The 20,491-nt window shown below is 43.5% G+C and overlaps 1 protein-coding gene across 2 annotated transcripts in view; it reads right to left on the bottom strand.

Annotated features, from left to right (window-relative positions):
• The window catches only part of LOC126184641 (gelsolin, cytoplasmic), a 300,473-nt gene that overhangs the window by 55,771 nt on the left and 224,211 nt on the right, over nucleotides 1-20,491 (bottom strand). For both annotated transcript variants that reach the window (XM_049927119.1, XM_049927118.1), the window contains exon 4: nucleotides 14,973-15,096. In XM_049927119.1, coding sequence (XP_049783076.1) covers nucleotides 14,973-15,096 — 124 coding nt within the window. The remainder of the gene's footprint in view (nucleotides 1-14,972; nucleotides 15,097-20,491) is intronic.

Raw genomic sequence — 20,491 nt, 5'->3', positions numbered from 1 at the left:
GTGCATTTGAGATACTCGTCCAGTTGTATGAAATGGAACTCCAGTGTACCACAAACAAACATACATTTATTCACCAATAAACACAAGGTACTTGATAACACTTGACACTAGTAGTGCTAGTGACAAGAACTGTATCACTGGCAAGGAACTATTGTTCTATGAAACATTAGCTGACCATTTTGTTCACTACATCAGCCCACTTGAGGGGAGCAGTGTCATTAAAAAATCCTACTGGGAAGCGCACTCAAAATCCAGAGTGTGTTCTACATTCATGTAGTGACTACTTTCGATGTATAAGGTTGAGGCTGGTTCTGCGATACATGTATTGGCGATACATTTGGCAACATGCTGGTTTCACTCTGTCAATCAAGACTGTGGTATGATTGTCCAGTTTCTCCCAGCGTATTTCTTGCTCAAATAGTCCACGGGTGTACCACTGGTCCATAGTGTCCAACAGGCACAATATTTCAGCGATCAGACATGTTGCCATCTTCAGGTGCACTGACGAACTGAGCTCCTGAGGGCAGGCGGCCGTATTAAATCTCCTCCCCTCACGAGGCATTCTCTACCCGGTCCGCACCTGCGTGTCAGCAGTCACTGAGATGCTGGCATCAGTGTCTGTGGTGGCGCGGACTGCGGAGAGAACGCCTCACGAGGGGAGGGGATTTAATACGGCCACCCACCCTTAGGAGCTCAGTTCGCCAGTGCACGCAAGGATGGCAACATGTCTGATCGCCGAAATATTGTGCCCGTTTGACACTACGGATCAGCAGTACACCCGTGGACTGTTTGAGCAAGAAATACGCCGGGAGAAACCGAAATATCACATCACATACCTCTACGGGGAGGAGATGTATCGCAGCATGAAGAAATTCGACAAGCTGCACCACCAAAGGAGCCGTTTGCTGAGTGCTCTTGCTTTTCTGAAGAGATGTTGTGCTGATCAGGTTGTGCCAAACTTTGCTGAGGTCAGAAATCGCATCAATTCTGCAGGAGCTAAGAGAATTATGAAGCGTGCTAGCCTCACCTTGGTTCATGAGAGGGTACACTTTACCAGATGCAGTCTAGAGTACAACTCCCAGGAATTACTTAAACTACATCTACAACTAGCCAATTATTTTAATTCAGGGACCTGGGACTGGATTGATGGTGTTACCTGGGTGACCACCGATTCTGCACATAAGACGACCTCAGGACATCAGACATCTAAATTCTCTAGTTTCTCTGACAAACCATAATTGGAGGCCCCACACAAGACGGTCATCAGTCTCACGGACATTGAACTGACTGGGGATGCAGTTTGTTCTGAAGAAGGAACTTAATTTTGCTCCCACACCTAGGTTCATGCCAGTAGCAGTGCTGCACGACTACCACCTGAAGCAGCTGAAGAAGTACGCCGGGAATCCTGCTGTGCTCTGACGAGAACTAAATCGATCACGTCTAATATTACCAACAGGGAGAGGGCAGCCATTCGAGATCTGAGAGAGCCCTGAGATTGTTGTCTTACCGGCTGACAAAACAATGCTACGGTTGTCCTTTCCCATAAGGACTACATTGAGAGGATGCAGAGCCTGCTAAATGACGAATCTTACTGGAAGATCAACGTTGACCCCACAAAGAAGGTGGGGAATGAGACTAGAGCTCTTCTCAAGGAAGCAGATTTAGCAGAGGGTGTCGCCAAGAAATTGACACCTCAATGACCTGTACTGTCAAGACTTTATGGACTCCCTAAAGTCCACAAAGAAGGGGTGCCATTACGCCCAATTGTCAGTAACATTAGGGCACCTACATATTTGCTGGCCAAATACCTGGCAGAATTACTAAGCCCTTATGTGGGTAAATGCCCTCATCATGTTCGTAATTTTGTGGATTTCATAAAAAGTCTCAACAGCTTCAAGCTGAAAGACTGATATCCTGATGAGTTTTGACGTTGTTTCATTATTCACCAGGGTGCCTCTTTGAGAGTCAGTTGAGCTTATTGCACAGAAATTTGACAAGAAGATGACCGACCTTTTCAAGCACGTTCTGACTGCATGTATTTTCTCTTTAATGGAGTATACTATGAACAAACAGAAAGAGACGCAATGGGGAGCCCACTCTCACCTGTGGTTGCAAATTTCTACATGGAGTACTTCAAGGAGGAAGCTTTGGCATTATCCAAATGGAAACCTACTTTTTTTTCTACATTATGTGGATGACACATTCGTGATCTGGCCCCCTGGAAGGGACAAGCTCCTAGACTTCCTTACACACCTGAACTCCATACATCCAAACATCAAATTCACTATGGACACCAAAGCAGAAGTAAGATTACCATTCCTGGATGTCATGGACGAAAGGAGAGTGGATGGCACCCTGGGCCATGGGGTATACAGGAAGAAAATGCACACGGACCTGTATTCGCATGCAAATAGCTGCCACCACCCTGCAGAGAGGAATGGGGTGCTAAAAACACTGGTGCACAGGGTGCGCACCATCTCTGACACAGGGAGTCTGCCCCAAGAGCTGGACACCTCAAAACTGTATTCCACAAAAACAGGTGCTCTGAATGGCAGATCTCACACACTCTCCACCCCACCTTTACAGTACAGTTTGTAGAGATGGAGGAAGTCAGAAAGAGGTAGCCACTGCCTATATACCGTATATTGGTGCACTAGCGGGGAAAATAGGATGCATATTGAGGAAACACTGAGTAGGATCTGTTTTTTGCCCCACCAAATAAAACACTAGCATTACTGGGAAGTGTCAAAGATGATCTCTGTTTGCGGAAGGCCAGCATATACCAGATTTCATGTCAATGTGGGAAGACATATTGGACAGACAGTGTGCACCATCGAAGATTGTTGCTGAGAACATCAGAGGCACACTCAACTTGGGTACCCCAGCATGTCAGCAGTCGCAGAGCACTGTTCGTCCGAAAATCCCGAAGTGGACTACCAACATACAAGGGTCTTGGCACAGACATCCAAATACTGGGACAGCACTGATAGAGGCCATCTAAATTCATACCAGGGACAGACTCATCAACCAAGAGTGCAGCTACAACCTCAGCAGGGCATGGGAACCAGCACTGAGTCTAATTAAAAAGACGCTCAGCAAAGGAAACGAATGGGCAACTGGGGTGGACGAGGCAATTACACTGACACCACCACAGACGCTGATGCCAGCGTCTCGGCGACCACTAAAGCACAGATGCAGACCACGGAGACAACGCCTTACGAGGAGAGGGGATTTAAGATGGCCACCCGCCCTCAGGAGCTCAGTTTGTCAGCACACCTGACGATGGTGACATGTCTGATCGTCGAAATATTGTGCCTGTTGGACACTATGGACCGGCAGTACACCTGTGGACTGTTTGAGCAAGACTGTGGTAGTTTTGCCATTCACTAGAACATCCAGAGTTCATGCTCCTCTTTTGATAACACAATGCAGGCTGATGTAAGGCAGTTGTACCGGTGCATAGAACGATAAATACAAATTTGTGAATCATGATGAACATAGGTTGGTCTCGTGCCATCTCTAGATGCTTGATGAGGATGAATGCGAGCAATATATTCCTTCAGGTGACAAACAAAGTGTTTGGTCATAGTCAGGAAGCTGCTTGGAACTTGAATCAATGAATTCACCAGGGAGCCTTAGTGCATTGTCATACATGACCTCTTCTGACAAAGCTTACAAGTGTGATTTATGTGCATTGTAAAAACCAAGCTGGACCAAGGATGAGGCTGTCATCTAACTCCTGCCCTGACACAGAAGTGCAGCTTTCAAAGAACAGTACCAACATTCAGTCATGCCATTTGCTTACCAAGTGTTAGTTTCTTGTCCTACGATGAATCACACCACAGTGTTTGAAAAGTTGAGTAAATGTCTCTGATATGAATTGCCAGCCACAGTCTGTGATGACATGCAGCAGACAACCATAGCACAAAACCAAATTTGATGCAGAGGTGAAGGCTAAGGTTTCTGCCAAAATGTTGTTGACTGGTATTGCTTCTGGCCAATGAGTGAACCGAATGATTGCTGTTGACAAGTAGTGCTTACCATTTGATGAAGGTAGCGGACCTGCTATGTCTATGTGCGCATGTGCAAATCTTGTTATATCTTCAAAATATCCCACTAGTGTGAGCACATGACTTGATACCTTGCTGCACTGACATTGAACGCACGTGCGAGTCTATTCTTGACAATCCTTTTGCATGGCAGGCCATACAAACATTTTAAAACCAGGCGAGTTTTTGATCAAACACCAAGGCAGCACAAGTCACGATGCCTATAATGAGCACATCTGCAGAATACAGATGGCAGGAAGGTACGAGGTCTTCCACTTCAAGTGTCACAGCACAGCTTCATATCTGTGCCAGGAATGTCTACCAGTTTAGCTGTAGTGCAGACGATAATCTTTCAGTAGATTCTGGAGTTTCTGGTCAGATTCATGTGGCTGCAAGTTGTGTAAAATCAATAGCATTTGTTACACTGCTAATGCAAGACAGTCTACTACCACACTGCCAGTGCCTGAAGTGACTGATGTCAGTGCTGAATTGAGCAATGAAATCAAATTAATCTACTGATGTGGTGATCGTTTATTGTTATTCTGCTTAAAAGCTTATAGAAGCAGCTTCTGATCAGTAAATATTGTAAACTCTGGTTCTCAACTGGGGGCAAAAGTACTTTATCCATTCACAAACACTAAGAAGTTCACTACTGTAAGAGCTTCATGTCTGCTGCAAAGGTGAGAGCTTGTGTGATAAGAAGGCAAGTGGTGGTCCAGCATCACCACCTAGCTGTTATAATGCTCCAACAAAGCAAGAGGTGCTTCCAATGTGGGGTTTGCTAGGAGTGCAGCATCTGATATGCTTTTCTTTGTTCATTCAAAGACATGGCTCATTGCATCTACCCACTGGATCAGAGGTTTTCCCTTAGTTTTAGGTCTGGAAAGTGCTGCAGTCAGTGGTTCCTGTAATCCAGTCACACAAGGATGATGCTGCTAGTAAAAATTTAGCACTCCTAGGAAATGACTTGGTTCCCTGATAATTTCAGGCTGTGAAATCTTCATGATGACTTCAAATTTCTGGAAGCTGTAGTGACTCTGCTGATGCAATCAGATGGCCCAAGAAGGTAATCTGCTGTTGGCCAAATACACACTTGACAGTATTCAAGACCACACCATTTTCCTCTAGCCATTTACATATTTCCACGATGTGTTGCTAGTGCTGTTATGCAAAGACAAAGATGTCATCTAGGTAGGCAAAAAACAATGATAATCATTGCAGCACTGAGTCAATAAACCTTGGCTAATAAATTGCAGCATTGGATTGATCAACTGTCATGAAGACACACTAAGAAGCCAAATGGCATTAGAATGACTTTTCAGAATGACCATCTGCCATGGGAGACTGCCTGAAGGAATTTGTGCAATCTAGCACACTGAACATGGTTGCACCATGCAGAGCATAGTTGTAATCTCTTAAAATGGGTACTGGATATCTATCTGGCACTGTCTTTCATTAAGTGCACAATAATCACTACACGAGTACCACGTGGCATATTTCTTGGATACTAGGTGATGACCACAAACTGCTAGAAGGGTGAAGTTACTTTATTTGCGCATAGAGTTGAATCCTGCCTTTGCGATAACCCAATGGTTGGAAGCCGATTGCGTAAGTGTGCACAAAACTGGTGGGCTATCAGCTGTTTTAATGTAATTAATGGTATTTTAACACACCTGTGTCTGAGCACCAGGAGATCCTGTTATAGTTGCAAACTGTTCAAGCAGCTTGGTGTATTTACAACCTGCTCTTGGGTGAGCTAGCTGTTTTGTATTTTCTACACTGCGTCAGAATCTGGCAGTGGTAAGACTTGTGATGCTGAGGTCATGTCTTGCATTCACCACATTTGACAGCAGATGATAATCCACTAGGAAGTCTGCTCTGATTATGGGTTCCAAGACGCCAGCAATGATGAATTCCAAGGGAAGGCACGGTGCAGTCCCGAGTCCCAACTCAATACTACGAGTGCTGTAAGTCACTATGAATGAATTGTTTGCTTTGGAGAGGCAGAATGAAGTCTGTGACTGGCAATTTTACACTAAGGTATGTGGATACGTACACAAGTCTGAACCAGTGTCAAAAATAAATTTTCGTTCTTCCTTCCAATCACTGATAAATAAATGCTGAGACTAATTGGCCATCTGATGCACCTATGTCTGACTGCTGCTGGCATTTGGGTATGCACAAGGTGAAGTGCACTTCCATCGCTGATCTACAAACTTCCTGTGATAGCAAACAGAAAGCAGATGCTCTGTGCCACTCAGGGCTAATGAGTTTATAGAGGAACAATTATGCAATTTCTTACAATAGGGCAAAAAAAAAAACAAAAAACAAAAATGGAGTCATATGCACCTAAGTCAAAACTATAAACACAAAGACGGAGAGGAGTTAAAAAACGACTATACGTAAATCCCAATGGACATACTAGAAAACAGCTAAAAACAGGCACAAAAAGGGGGGGGGGGGAAACACCATACAGAAATTGAGGTCCAAAACTAAAAATTAAATGGACTTTGCCATATTGCTTAGATGGATAAAAAGTAAAACACAGTTGACAGCTTGGGTGTCATTTGCTAAAACGACCGATAACTCAGATGGCAAACCCACGTGGGAATGTAAATGGTTAAAAAATGAGCATTCTGTCAGGAAGTGCAGACAGTTAAAACTTGGGTGCAATGTGTACGAAGTGATGGGCTAGCATCACTTATCAAATGACAATGGCTAAAAAGACAGTGCCCACTATGCAGCTTAGTTAAAATGATCTCCTCCCGGTGGGAAGGTGAAGAGGTGTTCATCCAAGCCGCTGGGATAGGCTTACCGTATTTACTCGAATGTAAGCCTCACTCGAATCTAAGCCGCACCTGAAAAATGAGACTTGAAATAAAGGAAAAAAAAATTCCCAAATCTAAGCCGCGCCTGAAACTTGAGACTCGAAATTCAAGGGGAGAGAGAAGTTTTAGGCCGCACCTCCAAATCGAAACAAAGTTGGTCCATTGTAATATGAGACACAATTTAGGTCGAATGAATGACGATACAGCTACAGTAGTTTGGTTCGAGTCGAAAGCTTAGCAGTTAAGCTTTACCAGGTAGCCATTGCTATGCGTCAGGCGCTCCGTCCGTATTTATACGGATACCTTACTTTTTCACGTGCTTCGTCTGGTTAGAATCGATTGCTTATTTTGCTTTGATCTAATAAGTGCCGTTTTCTATGTTATAGGTGTTTACGTCAGTCACTCCAAGCTGAAAATACATTACTATACTGCGTTATGCTTTGTTTGTCGTATTCTGATAGTGCGTGTTTACGGCCTGTTGCTGCTCGCGGCATGGCTTGCTTTTGTGCGCGCTACCGCCGCCTACAATTAAAAAAAGAGAGGAATCGTCTCATTAGCGAAACAATGGCAAGAGACTGCTATTTGTTGTTACTTACACTGCTGCTTTCTTTGATAATGATCAACAAGAACCAAATAATAGACTGCGTATGATAGAACATGTTCTGAATGAGAGTTTGGCGAAAATTTTTCTCAGTTTGAAAATCTTTGCGGCCGCTTCTTTAGTACATCAAATTCTGCACAGAAATTAGTCATCTTAGATTTAAAAATCTAGTCAGTTGCCGTGCTTCATTTCTGACTGTATCACTATTAGGCATAAGAGTAATACGAATATAAACATGACACGATACGCATATTCTTCCGCGTTTGCTGTTGTCTCACTCTAGTTTCGTAGTTTATTTGGCAGACAGGGTTTAAATGAGATAGAAGCAAACACGAAAGAATACATGGCAAAATGTTTATATTCGTATTATTCTTATGGTGAAGAGAATACTGCATGTGATTCACATTTCATCAGGTTCCTATTAGCAACCATCTCTTCTCACAGGTAGGAAAAAATTCAGAACGTAGAGTTGGCCATATTGACAAAAATCCCAGTATTACCAGTCGGATTTTCGTAGTACATTGAAATTCGAAGATGAACAATACGGAATTTGTATTTACTTCGTTGGACAATGTATGAAAATGCAGTGGTCGAAACTCGGGCGGAGAAAAAAAGCTCGTCTTCCAATTTTTTTTTTTTTTTAATTTTATTTATTGACGCAGAGGTTTTGGCGCCAGTATTTATCTTTGTGTCTACAAAGGATGCCTGTGTAACGCTACATATATTCGACGGCAGAAGTTAGTTGTGGCGGCACCTATCAACATTTCTCAGAACTTCAGCTTACTTTGCACTCTATTCTAAGCCGCAGGCGGTTTTTTGGATTACAAAAACCGGAAAAAAAGTGCGGCTTAGATTCGAGTAAATATGGTAAACAGCTGGAGCTTATTCCCATGAAGGGAGGACCATTAGCAATGCCAAAGGGACACCACCTCCTGACAGAGGACAACACAGAGATCATTGGAGGGAATATAGGAACTCGCGGGCTGAGGTACGAGGACTGAAGCCTTGGCAGCAGTGTCAGCAGCCTCGTTTCCTGGGAGACTGACATGACCAGGAACCCACACAAACATCCCACTGGCTCCACCAAGAGTGAGCAAGTGACAGTTTTCCTGGATCTGTTGCACTAAGGGATGGGCAGTGTACAGCGCACATAGACTTTGAAGGGCACTGAGAGTCTGAGCAGAGGACACAGAACACGCTGTGTCGCCGGATGTACTCCGTGGTCTGATACAGGGCAAAGAGCTCGGCTGTAAATATGGAGCAGTGTGCTGGAAGCTGATATCGAAAGACATGGGTGCCAATTACTGAAGACACACCCAACCCCACGATCAGTACGAGAGCCATCAGAATATACAAAGGTACTATCACAAAGTTTCATGCGAAGGTTGTGAAACTGAAGGTGATAGACCAAGGCTGGAGTAGTGTTCTTAGGAAGCAATTTAAGGCCAAGGTTAACAGGGGCCACTTCACAAAGCCAAGGTGGTGAAGGGTACACACCCACTGGGAAAGTTGCAGTTAGTGTGAAGTTAAGCCGCCATAGCAACTGCCGAAAGTGGACTCCAGGAGGTAACAGAAAAAAGGGGCATGCCCCATACTGGCGATCAAAGGAATCATCGAAGAAGGAGGCATAGGATGGGTGGCCATGCATGGCAGACAGACAGAATGCATACCTGCAGAGGAGCAAGTCACAACAGTAGGACATTGGGAGTTCAGCAGCTTCAGCATAAAGATTCTCTACCGGGCTAGTGTAAAAGAAGCCCATGGCCGAATAGATGCCACAATGGTACTTAGTGTTGAGACGGCATTAAGAGGGATGGATGTGCAGATGCATAAACAAAACACCCATAGTCAAGTTTCGAATGGACAAGGGACTAGTACAAACAGAGGAGGGTGGTTCAGTCAGCACCCCAGGAAGTACCATTGAAGACTTGTAGGACACTGAGGAACCATGTACAGCGGCCTGCCAGGTAAAACACGTGGGAGGACCAAGAGTGTGAGCATGAGCCCCAGGAATTTAGAAGTGTCAACGAATGAAAGGGCAACAGGCCCAAGATGTAAAGATGGCAGGAGAAACCAACTGCATTGCCAGAAATTCATACAGACAGTTTTGTCAGTGGAAAAGCGAAAGCCATTGTTAATGCTCTAGGAGTAAACATGATCAAGACATTTCTGAAGACAATGCTCAGTGAGACAGGTCCATGGAGAACTGCAATAGGTGCCAAAATAATCAACAAAAAGGGAACTGGAGATGCCTGGCAGGAGACAGGCCATTATAGGGTTAATGGTGATAGCAAAGAGGACGACACTCAGGATGAAACCCTGAGGCACACTGTTTTCCTGGATATAGGTGTCTGACAAGGCAGAACCCACACACACCTTGAAAACCCGGTCTTTTAAAAATGCCTGAAGAAAACAGGGCAGGCGGCTATGGAAGTCCCACATGTAAAGAGCACGGAGGATACCAATTCTCCAGCAGGTGTCTTAGGCCTTCTCCAAATCGAAAAACATGGCCACAGTCTGGGATTTCCACAGAAAACCATTCATGACATGGGGGGACAAAGTAACGAGATGGTCAACTGCAGAAAACCACACTCAAAATCCACACTGTACATTCGTCAGTGAATTGCAGGACTCTAGCCACCATACCAGCTGGGTATGAATCCTATGTTCCATCACCTCGCAAATGCAGCTGGTAAGAGAGATGGGGCAGTAGCTAGAAGGAAGGTTCTTGTCCTTACCAGGCTTAGGTATAGCTATGACAGCATGCCAGCATCCAGGAAATGTGCCCTCTGCCCAGATGTGATTGTACATGTTAAGCAGAAAGTGCTTGTCCACAAGAGAAAGGTGCTGCAACATCTGGATGTGGATGGGGTCTGGCCCTGGGGTGGAGGATCAGGATGAACTGAGAGCACGATCTAGCTCCCTCATAATGAAGGCAGCATTGTAGCACTCAATTCTAAGAAGAGAATGGTATTGCTCAAGCCGCCTCTGCTCATTTCCAATGGAGGAAGGCAGGGTGATAGTGGGAAGAGCTTGAAATGTCCACAAAATGGTGGCCCAAGATGTTGGAGATAGCAATAGGGTCCACAATGACATTGTCTCCTACTGTCAGGCCAGAAATTGGGGAATGGATCTTGGTCCAGAGAGCCATCTGAGGTTGGCCTACATGACACAGGAAGGGGTGAAACTGTTAAAAAGAACTAGTGAAGGAAATCCAGCTAGATCTTTTGCTATCCCGAAGAACGCAGCAACACTTTAAATGCACCTGTTTATAATGAATACAGTTTGCCATCGTAGGATGATCCTTAAAAACACGGAGAGCATGTCTCCATGTGTGAACTGTACTGTGGCATGTCTCAGTCCACCAAGGAACTGGGACACGACATGGTAAAAAGGAAGTGCGAGGAATGGAACGTTCTACAGTAGTAAGGATAACATTTGTGAGATATTCAACCTGGTCATCACAACTGGGGAAATCTTTTTCTTCTAAGGTCACCAGGGAAGAGTAAAGCTGCCAGTCAGCCTTACAAAGCTGCCATTTGGACATGCACATGGAGGGGTAGGAGTCTGCAAACGGATAGCACACAGGAAATGGTCGCTCAAGAAGGTGTCAAAGAACGGACCAGGGAAGACAATGGCAAGGTGGGCAGGGCAGAAGGACAGGTCCAAATGGGAATAGATGTGCAAGGAATGTGAAGGAAAGTAGGTGCTCCAGTGTTAAGGCAGGAGAGGTTAGTTTGGTTAAAAAGATCAGAAAAGAGGGCACCTATCTGACAGGTTCTGGGAAAACCCCAAAGGGGATGATGCACATTAAAGTCACCAAGTAGCAAAAATGAGGGAGGCAGCTGCCTAATAAGCTGAAGGAAGTCTGCCCTGGTGACATCAAGTGACAGACGGACATAAATGCTACAGAAGGAAAAAGTTGGGGGGGGGGGGGAGGGGGGAGGTGCACTGCAACAGCTTGAAGATGGATAGTCAGGGAGATGGGTTGACTACAAATGTCATCCCATATGAACAGCATGACATCCCCATGAGATGGAATGCCGACCTTGGGGAGGGGGAGTCAAAACAAATCAGTAAGAAATGTGAAAGCTCTAAGTGGTTGTGAGGGCACAACTTCGTTTCCTGAAGGCGGAGTACAAGGGGACCCTGTGATGCTAAAAGCAGCCATAAATCCTCTTTGTGGGACTGAAGGCCATGAATGTTCCGTTGGAGGAGAGCCATGATGAGGAACAGATGTAGAGGTCTCACCTCGGCGGCTGTTGAGTGACAGCCTGTGAGGAGTCACTACTACAGAGCACAGAAGCAGGAGGATCTTGCTCCATGGGGGTCCAGAGAAGCATCGGCTTGCTTGTGCAGTCAGTCTGTGTGGAGTCCAACACATAAAAAACAGTTTGTGGTGTGCACCGGTGACACAGAGGCCGGCCAGGCTATGGTATCACGTGGCGACACCGTCAAGCAGGCTCTTCAAAGGAGAAGACTGTTTACCTTTCATGGACTTCTTCAAGCCTTTCTGGTTAGAGGAAGACTCGGGAGTTGTTTGGCTGAAGGGACAGAAGAAGTCTTCATGGGGGTACTTCTTCTGTCCCTTCCAGCCTACTAGTTGTGTAGCTGGTGGCTTTGTCCCTTGAGGCAAGAGTTTGATGGCTTGTTGCACAGCTGGGTGGGGCGATGGCAATGCTACCTCAACACTGGGCGATTTCACAAACTCCAGAGCTGGACTGGAGACTGGAGGTCGCATGTCTGCATGGCCATATCCTTCGTAGAGCGAGGGTAACAAGAATGGAACTATAGGTGCCAGACGGGAGAATGCATTCTTTGCAAGGAGCCAGTAACTTATAATCGATTGGGTAAGGCAATTTTCCCTTTACCCGGATTTCTTGGACAGCCTGCTCATCAAGACACAGGGGACAATCCCGAGAGTCAGCAGCATGATCGCCATTGCAGTTGATACAGCGGGGACGACGTGGACAATCTCCCTCATGCACATCCCTACAACAGGTTGCACATTTGGCTGGATGTTGGCAAGATGTTCTAGTGTGGTTGAAACAATGACACTGGTAACAGTGCATTGGGTTTGGAATGTACAGCTGGACTGTGATAATTTCATAGCCTGCTTTGATCTTGGACAGAAGCACCACACTATCAAATGTGAGAAGAAGAGCTTGTGTGGGCACTACGGAAGTATCTACCTTTTTCATTACACGATAGACGGCAATGACACCCTGATCAGAGATGTAAGATTGGATTTCGCCCTCAGACCGTCGAGCAGCCTGGTGTAAATTACACCACGGGAAGAATACAAAGTTCTATGGGCCTCGACACCAACAGGGTAGCCGTAAAGAAGCGAGGCAGCAAGCAGTTGTTGTGCTTGAGAATCAGAAGTAGTCTCCAAAAGCGAAGCGCCATTCCATAAACCATAGCAGCATTTCACAGGGCCGGCAATTGCATCAACACCTTTCTGAATAATAAATGGGTTTACCATGGTGAAGGATTGACTGTCTTCAGTACATGAGACCATAAGGAACCATGGAGCAGCGGGAAGGGCCTTTGAATCATTACCCTCATTACATTTCTGTTTCATAGGTATTGAATGTGAAGATCATTGACTCGTTGTGAGAAAATCTCTATGAGTGCTCCTTCCAACTGGGGGGGCCCCTTCACAAGGGGGCACACCTGCCTTAGGTGACTGTTCACACCTCCTGAACACCTGACATGAGGGACCAATCAGCAATTTGGGAGCTCAGGCAAACAACTCCCCCTAGGCCTGGCCTGTACTAGGGAGTACATGCAAACCCTACCTGTGAACCTGGGGCTGGGAATTACACATTACCCAGTCACCTATTACATGTCAGACGCATGGAATAGCCTTCAGGAGCCCCAAACGCCGAAGGAAAGGCATGAGAGGAGAAGGGAAAAAAAAGAAAGGAAAAGGGTGCAAAAAATAAAGGTGAGACCATTCTCACATCAGCGACAGACAATGCAGAACATTCCTAATAACACCCTAGACATATTCCCAAGGGAAGGGAAGAAGAATAGCAAGAGGACAGACATGCAGCACGGAAAGGAAAAAAAAATGCTGCAAAGGCGGGGGTCCCGTGGTAGTCAAGCATGAACCCACCAAAGAGTGGTGAGCTGCCTGGGTGGCATGGGAGGTGGGGGGACCAATCCATTCAGTCAAGAGCATTGACCTTATCTGTGAGCCAATCTTTATCTGTTTCTTCTGGTTTTGTGGACCGAAGGTGTACTCTGAGATCATGTCAGGGTACTAATGTTGGCACAACTAGGTGTTGACTGTCCAAACAACTACAATTGCACACTTGGTAATCAGCACTATAGAGAAGAGTTTGACAAAACTGAATCAATGCCGAGAAACTATTGTTCTATTTAACACCCATGGAACATCACACTGCACACACAGAATAAACCAAAACCCAGCACCTCTGGTGGAAGATGCAAGAACTGACATCACACAAACACAGCAACCAAAAGTAACTGATGATCTTGTTTGTTTCAATACAGTTATATATCACTTTGATGTAGCATTTCTTCTTGAAACTACATCAAAACCCACTTCCACAAGCAACCAGATCACTCCACGCATTAGAAAATCTTGTGCACAGAAATGTTCCCCATACAGAATTACTAAGCTAAGTCTCGCAACACCTGAATTCAATAGATGCTTTAAGAACTATAAAACAATACTCAGGAAGGTGGTAAAAACGCCAAAATACTGGAAAATTACATATATAAGAAAAACAGCTAACAAAATCGAAGCTGTTTGGCATGATGTAAAAACAGACACAGGAAGTAACAAATTAATCATCACAAATTATCATTTACTGTGTTGAACTGTTGTTTTGTAAATACCGCAAAAAATCTTATCTGTTACAATATAACCCATGAAAATCCCACACCTGACATACAGAATTCAGCTGGTAAATATTTCTCACACCAACAAATATACAGGAAATACAACAAGGAATCACGTTATTAAATTCTTAAATCTTATTAGGAACAGGTAACCTACCACATCTTGTAAGTGTATGTGCACACAATCTCTGAGTGACTGACTTGGTTTGTAAATCTCTCATACATCTGAACTTTTCAATATTGTCAAAAATTGATAGAGTGAAACCACTGTTTTTTTTCTGATCTCCTATGTAAATCTAAAATATTAATGAAATCACATTGTGGTTTTAGTAGAAAGCACTCAACTGAAACATTGGTCTTTTCTCTTCTATTTGAAAAGTCCTTAGATAGTCAGGAACATATGAGCTGTGATCATAAATTAACGTGAATTTTTTTTCATTTTGCAGACTTTATAATGTTATGTAAACATCAGGGCTCATTCAAATACAAATTTACACTTCACAAATTCAGCCAACGGCTACTTAAACGAGACTAACAATGAATCAAAACTGTAATAATGACTAATGAACCAGTTAACTAACCCTGTGTTAAATTTTTTCTATGTATTTATGATTCACTTACCAGCTCTGAAGTAGGACAAGAAAAGCTGAGATTCATGATCCTGCACCTCACGGTGTTGGACAGGAGACCCTCCAAGATGATCATCTAGTTCTACTGATAGGATAGCAGCTGCACCAGCCTCATCCTAGAAGGGCATATAATTTACTGTCACATATGTAAACACCAATGAGTGAGGTTATTGGCATTAGGTACTCAAGATGTTTTGACACTAAACAAGCATGTAAGTTGTACCCCACAGCTCTTTTTTTTTTTTAGGGCACACAACTACAGTGGTCATTAGCGCCCAGACTAAATTATGAATGCACTGCGAGGCACAATGTTAAAACAGCAACTAAAAAGGACAACACTATAAAAGGCACATTAACAGGCAAGGGATTAAACGAAAACAGCATAATCAAATGTCCTTAGACAGGTTTGTCAAGTGGATAAAATGAACGCCAGCAGCTGCTCCTGGGTCATCTGCTAAAATTTCATCCAGAGTACATGGCAGGCCAAGATCAATGCGCAGTGTGTTAAAATTCGGACAGGACGTTAAAATGTGGTGTACTGTCAGCAATTGCCCACATGGGCAGAACGGCGCCGGTGCAGTCGTCAGCATATGAAGATGGCTGAACTGGCAGTGTCCAGTCCTTAACCGGGCCAAAACAACCTCCTCCCGCCGAGAAGGACGTGAAGAGGTCGTCCAAGCCGTGGGGAGAGGTTTCAAGGCCCGAAGCTTGTTTTCAGTAAGTTTAGACCAACCGGCATGCCACAGCGATAAAATGCGCTGACAAATGAACCTGCTAAAATCAGATGAAGGCACACAACAAGAAGCTGTCCAAGGCTGGAGGACTGCAGCCTTGACTGCAGCATCTGCAGCTTCGTTCCCAGGGATACTGACATGGCCAGGAACCCACATAAAGGTAACTGGAGAACCGTCGTCCGCCAGCTGCTGAGGAGAGCGTTGGATCCAGTGCACGAAAGGGTGAACCGGACACAGATCACTGAGGCTCTGGATGGCGCTCAGGGAATTAGAGCAGATGACATAAGCAGAATATCGGTGGCAGCGGATGTAAAGAACAGCCTGATAGAGGGCAAATAGCTCAGCTGTGAAGACCGAACAATGGCCATGGAGCTGGTATTTGAAACTGTGTGCCCCGACATTAAAAGAACACCCGACGCCGTCATTGGTCTTAGAGCCATCTGTATAAATGAAGATCATATTAATGAACTTCTAACGAAGTTCGACAAACCACGAGCGGTATACCGAAGCTGGGGTAACCTCCTTTGGGAGCGAGCTGAGGTCAAGGTGAACGCGAACCTGAGCCTGGAGCCAAGGTGGCGTTTGGCTCTTGCCCACTCTAAAGGTTGCAGAAATCAAGTTGCTGAAGGAGGTGACGAAAGCAGACTCCAGGGGGGTAGCAGGGCAGATACATACAACCCTTACTGACGGTCGAGAGAGTCGTCAAAAAAGGAACGGTAAGACGGGTGGTCGGGCATTGATAAAAGCCGACAGGCATACCGACAAAGCAGTATATCACGCCGGTAGGTTATTGGCAATTCACCGGCTTCAGCATGAAGACTCTCGACGGGACTAGTATAGAGTTGTATAGATGGACGGCTGTGCAGAGGAGTATACAAAGCTCCCATAATCCAGCTTTGAGCGGATGATCGACTGATATAGGCAAAGTAGGACAGTTCGATCTGCTCCCCACGACGTACTGCTAAGAACACAGAGGACATTTAGGGAACGGGTACAACAGGCAGCCAAATATGACACATGTGGAAACCAGCTAAGTTTCCTGTCAAATGTAAGACCTAAAAATTTTGTTGTCTCCACGAATGGGAGAGCAACGGGATCGAGATGTAAGGAAGGTGGGAGAAACTATTTGTAGCGCCAGAAGTTAATACAGACCGTCTTCTCGGCAGAAAAACGGAAGCCATTGGCGACACTCCAGGAGTAAAGACAGTCAAGACAACGCTGAAGACAGCGCTCCAGGAAACATGTATGCTGTGCGCTGCAGTAGATGGTGAAATCTTCCAGAACATGGAAATGCACACACACTCACACAACATTGTTGAAACAGTACCTACGATTTTTCTTGCTGCACGCAATGTACCTTATCACAGGGTGACTACCTCTCCAAGACAAATCAAAAGACCTTGAAAACTGCTTTCCTTTTAGTTGTCAGTTCATCTTATCTGTGGTTTCCTGATTTTTTTTTTTCTCTCCTTTCTTGGTGACGCTTCCCCAGAATTTCACTAATGAGAGTCACGTGGAACCCACAAAATGGTATGTTTTTTACCATTCAAAAATTATATATAACAAGGGAATTTAGTACACATGTTTATTGTGTGATTGCAGAAAGTTTGTTTACAATATTTCATGTTTTTTTTGAACAGTTACAGTAGGGCTTCATACAAAGACTTGACAACAGGTCTTCGAATGAAGCACTAGTGTTAACACATGACATCCAGAGATTTATGGGTCTACATGACATTTTCATTTATTTGGAGAGATGCATATGGGGCCTGAATGTGGCATAGTGAAATGCTGAAACTGGTAGCCTTCAAAATAAAATAAAATAAAATAACATGTTAAGATACACAGCTGTTGGTGAATTTCATTGACACTGATAAAGACAATTACTCTACTATTAATGGCACATATTGAGGGCTTCATAGAATAGCCAGAACAGACAAGTGTGGGGCCGCGATATTTACATGCAGCTGTGGCCAGAGTACAAAGCCCAAGTGTTGGAGACCAGAGCACCATACTGATACTGAAACTAGATGTGGAATCTAAATCACTGTCTATTACTAAATCATCTTACCAGTAACATCCTTGAGATGTTGTTCCTGTATTGCTCAATTTTCATAAGTAACATTTTTTTTTAATTGCTACAAGAGATGGGCAAATTTTTCATTATCATGTCAAAAAAATTGAGCTGAGATCCTGAAACTTTGTTATGTCTTATTCCTCTTCTACATATTCACTTTTGTTGGCTACATATTCATATTGGCTACATATTCACTTTTGTATGGCTGTTACAGAATCATTCCACCTTGAAAATCACCTGTCATTCTGTAAATGCCTGCCATTCAATAGTTTCTTCATTTAAGAAAAGGGGAGGAACACACTGGGTGTTTTGTCAGGAGAAAATGGTAAAAGTAGAGAGAGGCAATATCTGACACTTCAAAGAAGCAAGATGTGTCAATGTGTGATGTGCAGGACGAGCTGAGCAGCAGGTGGTGACCATCATTTCTTCAAAATGTCAAGCAAACTGTTGAAAACTTCTTTATGAATGATCTTTATTTTTTCCACTGTCACCTTGATTGTGATACACTGCTCTTTAGGCACCAGGACCTCCATTTCTCTTTTGACTCTTAAGTCTTACAAAAGGAGTTTGTTAGTTTCATGTTCCATGGATCATTCTGCACAATAAATCCTAATGATACAGAATGAATCATTTTACAGTCACATCATAAATTAATTTGTAGATGATGTGCATTTAGAAGTTTTTTAAATATACAGATGTGAGTAAGTAATTCCTACCCACCACCTTTTACAGATTACTGTAACAATTTCTTCTATGGAATAGCAGAAGTTGTCAAGGAGAAACATTTTCAATTTGTTTTCAAATTTTACTTTGCGATCAGACATTTTACATCACTGGGCAAGCAATCAACAACTTTTGTTGCAGCACTATGCACCCCATTTTGCGCTAAAGACTCCCTTAATGCCAAGTAATTTATGTCATATTTCCTTCTGGTATTGTAATTATGTACATTGTTGCTCCTTTTGAACTGTACTGGATTATTTACAACAAACTTCATGAGAGAACAAATATACTGTGAAGCAGTAGTCAGAATGACCAACTCCTTAAACATATGCCTACAAGATGATCATGGGTGATCACCACATATTAATCTTACAGCAGGTTTATGAGCAATGAAGGCTTCCTTTCTTAAAAGATGAGTTAGCCACATAACATTATTCAATACGACATTTTTTAATGAAAATATGCAAAGTATGGCAAGTTACCAATTCGTCTCACCTCAAGATTTGCAATAATTCCAAGTGCGAATGTGGCTGAACTTACTTGTTTTAGGAGTTCTAAAATGTGCTTTTTCCAGTTGAAACTCTCGATCAATATGAACACCCAAGAATTTTGAAGTTTGCACCCTAGCTATTATTTGCATGCCAAGTGATAGGGGGAGTGCCAAGAGATAAGGGGGCGTGCCAAGAGACGAGTCAGTAGGATCATTGTGCACCGGTTTTACACAGCAGGATCATGTTTTAACAGTTGGTGGAGAAGGAAATAGTACTGATAGGGATCAGGGCTACAATATTGTGTGTGATCTAGTAAAAATAGCATCTGCAATTAACCATACAAATGTTGGCTTGGTTCCTGTTTTCATGTGGTACGATCAGCCCCAGTTGAACACCTCTGTCAGGATATGGAGCTAGATCAGCTGCTTTGGGCAGCTATTTTGTGAGGCATATGTTTGATTCCTGTTGATGCTATTGGTAGGTGGGACTTCACAAAGCATGGCCTGCATCTCAACATGAAAAGGAAGTGTAAATTGGCTGGGACAATAGCAAAATCTTATCTTTAAATTGGGGGGGGGGGGGGGGGGCGGCACAAACTCATGGGAGTACCTCTATCCTCTACATTAAGATCAGTGTCCAATGATTCAACATTGAATGAAATTAAGCTTAATGAGAAGCTCAGACAGGCATGAATTAGAGATGTTAAAATATCACAATATTCTCATAAAAGTACAGTGATAAATAATGTTAGTATACCGCATCAGTATATCAGGAGATTACAAAACAAAGTACATGAGCTGCTTGTTCATTTAAAAACAGAGTGGTATAGATGCATTATGCCTGTCTCAACTTGATAAAGTTACACGTATGTGGAAGGTAAATTTAAGTGGATATAAGCTTTCAGCACATATAAGTAGAGAGACTATGGAGAGGAGGAGGAGTTGTCATATATATTAAATTTATCGTAGTGTGAAAAATTTAGAAAATAAAAAGTTGTGTAGAGCAACATATAGAAGCACAATGTCACTTTTATAATTTTAGCTGTGCATAGGTCCACTGGAAAATATTCAGCTAACTCAGAAAAACTTTTATTCTTTGTTGTGCTATGTGTCAGACAGGGGGAAGCAAATTATTTGTGGGGATTTCAATTTATATTTTCTGAGCGAGTCTGACAGATAATGTTTTTACAAATTTAATCAAATAAAAGCTTTTCCTGTTAAGAATGGGGTGTCTGATCATGATGCATAGCTAGCTGCAGTATATGACATAGCTCCATACAGTAATGCAAAACAGTCCTCCCAAATAGTGTGTTCAATTAATGATTTACCAACTGTAAATTTTGAGGAAAGTTTGCAACAGTTAAATCAGGTTGAGATGTTCAGGGAACCTGATGCTAATTTAAAATTTAATCTATTTCATGATGCCTTTGTCAGTATATTTGAAAACAGTTTCCCCTAAGAAGACATTGAAACGTAATTGTAAGAAA

Source organism: Schistocerca cancellata, chromosome 4, assembly GCF_023864275.1.
Source record: "Schistocerca cancellata isolate TAMUIC-IGC-003103 chromosome 4, iqSchCanc2.1, whole genome shotgun sequence".
NCBI lineage: Eukaryota > Metazoa > Arthropoda > Insecta > Orthoptera > Acrididae > Schistocerca > Schistocerca cancellata.
The sequence above is the reverse complement of the archived record's forward strand: the minus strand, read 5'-3'. Positions and strand labels throughout refer to the sequence as shown.